Raw genomic sequence first — 3,223 nt, 5'->3', positions numbered from 1 at the left:
TTCAGCAGGGAGAGCGCAGGACAGGCTTCATCAGCACAGCATTTCAGAATAGCAAAACCCACTGTGTGCCGGGGAGAGCCCCCCAGCTCTGTGCCTGCAGCCACACCACTGCTAGCTGTTGTTGGTTTTGAGGTGGGGGCAGGCAGGTGTAGCATGTTAAACCTAAAATTTGATGTGCCTAATGCACTTTGTTTTGGGAAGGTGATGAGTGTGGCGTGTCTGTGGGCGTGCTAGGGATAGTACCTTTCTAGGCAAAAAGAAACCGCAAAACATTTGTCAAAAAATGAGACAACTGTTTGCCACTCGTGAAAATACCAAAGGAGTGTCCCGCCACTGCAGCTTGTGGAAGCATTTGAAGTAGGAATTGGAGGAGTCAATCCTTGGGGGGAAAAAAAAAAAGAAAAGAAAAAAACCCCATAAAACAAACCAAAGTTGAAAAATACGGTCTCTCTCTTTTCAAGGTGTTTTTCTCTCTTACTATTTTAATTGACTTTGCTGGAAAAAAAAATTCTTCTGAGTCTCTTGCAGGATTGGTTTCAGCTAAGGTTTCTCCTTGTGAGTTCCTGTACTATCACCATGGAGATGACCATTAGTGTAATGACTGTGAAACCTCATTTACTGGTGAAGCTGTTGCAAGTTGTACTAACGAGGTTCGTGTTTGCCCTCTTGAACATGGAAGTGCTGAAGAGCTCACCAGTGAATGACTGGGCCTCTGTGTTTTAGCTCAGGGGTCGAAGGCTGGCGTTAAAAACCAGGAATCCCCTGTCTCCACTGCTGCCCTCGCACTTCTCTCCCTGTTACCTGTGAACACCTCTCCTTGATGCCAGGAGAGAGCGCAGCGCATGGTGCTGGGTCTGCGATGGTGCCTGTGCCGTGCTGGCTGTAACTGGCGTTCACTTTGGGAGGTCTGCCCTTGCATACAGTAGCCAGCAGGTACAAAATGCAGTCTTTGGGCACAGCTTGAGTGGACGAAATAAGCTGCATTCATGTAAACTGTATGTGTTGTCTCCATGATTTATTCCTTACACTAAAACCTCTCCCTCTCTCTTCCCTTTCCCGACTCTTCCCGCTTGAAAAATCAACATTCTTGCTGGAGACAGGAGGCTACAACCTTGCCAACACAGCTCGCTGCTGGACGTACTTGACTGGGGTCATCCTTGGGAGAACACTGTCCTCTGAGATCCCTGATCACGAGGTAAAGCTTTAGCAAACCCACCCTTCTCCTTGCGCGAGGGCTGAGTCATTCTGCCCGATCCACGCGGCGTCCTTGCTGCTCAGAACTCTTTTGCTGAGACACTCCTGTAACACTAACGCACTGTCCTAGCAGCATAGTGGGTGCTTGTTCCCAGCACCTGAGGCCGATGGCATCTTTTTGCAAGGCATCTCAGGCACTAATAAACGCCAGTCTCAGATAATTACAGCAAGGATGGGGAGGGGAAAACACCTGTTTGCTCACAGAGCTCTGTAGGATGTGCTTTTGCCAGGAAAGAGCCAGGCCTTTCTCACAGCTTTAAATTTTAGCCCTTCTTTGATCAACTTTGATCAACAGAAAGTACCAGGTGCAAGGTGCAGCCTTCCTGAGCAGTGTGCCGGGGGGCCAGGGCTGTCCGTGGTCACATGTGAGCTGTCTCGGTCCCAGTACTGGCACTATTAAACTCTTGAGTGGGGCTGCACAGCTGGATGGAGGGATGCAGTTGAGGCTGAATTTGAGTGGAATAACCACAGATTCGTTATGGGTCTCAGACCACAGGTCACTGCCATTGACTCCACAGAAACGTGCACATGCAAAACAGTTCAAGCCTGCAGTGACTACAGAGGATTAGGGTTTTCCCTTTTCCTAAGGATGCTGCGGATCAGTCTGCATGAGGAAGTAAAGCATTTGTGTGGATTGAAACTGGAAATGCGTCATTATGGAAACGGGTGATTACAGATACAACGTGTTTTTTGAGAGGTGTTGTGCAGGTTTCTGCAGAAACAGGTTTTAAACAAGGCTGGATCCTTTGTATGTGCGGAAAGCAAAAAGGGTGGTGGGTCCCTCCATAGGAATTAACTGGTGAAGGTTGTTAGGTTTTGCCTGTTTGTTGTTCATGTGTTGTGTTAATGATTCCTGCACTGAGTGCCCAGAAGGATAAGAGCAGTGTGCAATGAGCTGATTGCAGGATGTTACTAAGTGCACAGTGGGACCCTTCATGCTCTGGCTACTGCTTCTCAGAGGAATTTGTATCCCCTCCTGTATCCCCCCCAGGCTTGGGCTCTGCTCTTAAGTGGTAGAACAAATGGATGTATGCTCCCTGGCTTTGAGGCATTGATGAACTGCTAATTAAAAGGCATAGGGAGAAGCATTCTCCGTCAACACGTTTATCCCATTTTTAACTGCTACAGAGCCTGCTGGTGGCTGGGACTGCCTGGCAGGTGAAGGTGGGATTTTGGGCTGTGGTGCTACCCGTGTGCCTGCCGTGTCCTGCAGCCATGTAGGGCTTGCACTGAATACAGGCAGAAGGAGCCAGCTGCCACGCTTGCGTTTTTGCCATCAAGTGGCCGCTGGGGGCTGCTTCACTGTCAGGAAGGTGTGTGACCCCAGTCATCTGTGGGATGTTTGCCCCTCCTAGAGCAGGGCTAGCTCACGTTCTCTGGCAGGAGATCAAGAGCTTGATTTCTAGCCTCACTAATGACACCAGGTGCTACTCTTCATTTACATTTATAATCCTGTTCTGCAGGAATAGGAGCAGTTTGTATCAACAGGTACCTTGAAAGCCAGAGCCACAGACTGATGCTTACAGTTTTTCAAAGGATTTCCTGTGTCAGCTTTAAATGTTTTCTTGCTTCTTCCCATCAGCATTGGTCTGTATTTTTTGCTCTTGAACCGCAACAGAGATTAACAATTTCTGAAATCAGCTCTCTTGACAAGAGCATTGAAGGATCATCTTTGTTTTCTTTAATGTAACTCTGATGCAGTTACCTGCCACCTCCCTCCTCCTAAACGGGATTGTTTCATGATGCTGAGCATAGTGTTTACTAGCCCAGGAGTAAGGGTCCTTCTCGTGTTTTCATGTTGGATGCAGCGAGTCCATTTGCATTGAAATGGAGATGTCCAGGCTTTGCCCGTGGGAAGGTCAGGTTAGCAGCTCGTCCTGAACCTGGGAAGCTGTGCCCAGAAGCTGTGGGGTACATCAGCCCACGTTTGCTCTCACGCTGTAACACACAGCGTGACGCCAGACGGCAC

General features: G+C 48.7%; 1 protein-coding gene across 1 annotated transcript in view; it reads left to right on the top strand.

Annotated features, from left to right (window-relative positions):
* Positions 1-3,223, top strand: part of HDAC8 (histone deacetylase 8) — a 19,000-nt gene that overhangs the window by 11,134 nt on the left and 4,643 nt on the right. The window contains exon 8 of the mRNA XM_010142384.1: positions 1,101-1,195. Within this exon, the coding sequence (XP_010140686.1) occupies positions 1,101-1,195 (95 nt within the window). The remainder of the gene's footprint in view (positions 1-1,100; positions 1,196-3,223) is intronic.

The sequence above is a fragment of the Buceros rhinoceros genome, unplaced genomic scaffold (assembly GCF_000710305.1).
Source record: "Buceros rhinoceros silvestris isolate BGI_N320 unplaced genomic scaffold, ASM71030v1 scaffold21500, whole genome shotgun sequence".
Classification (NCBI taxonomy): Eukaryota; Metazoa; Chordata; class Aves; order Bucerotiformes; family Bucerotidae; genus Buceros; species Buceros rhinoceros.
This window is presented reverse-complemented; position numbering and strand designations above follow the sequence as displayed.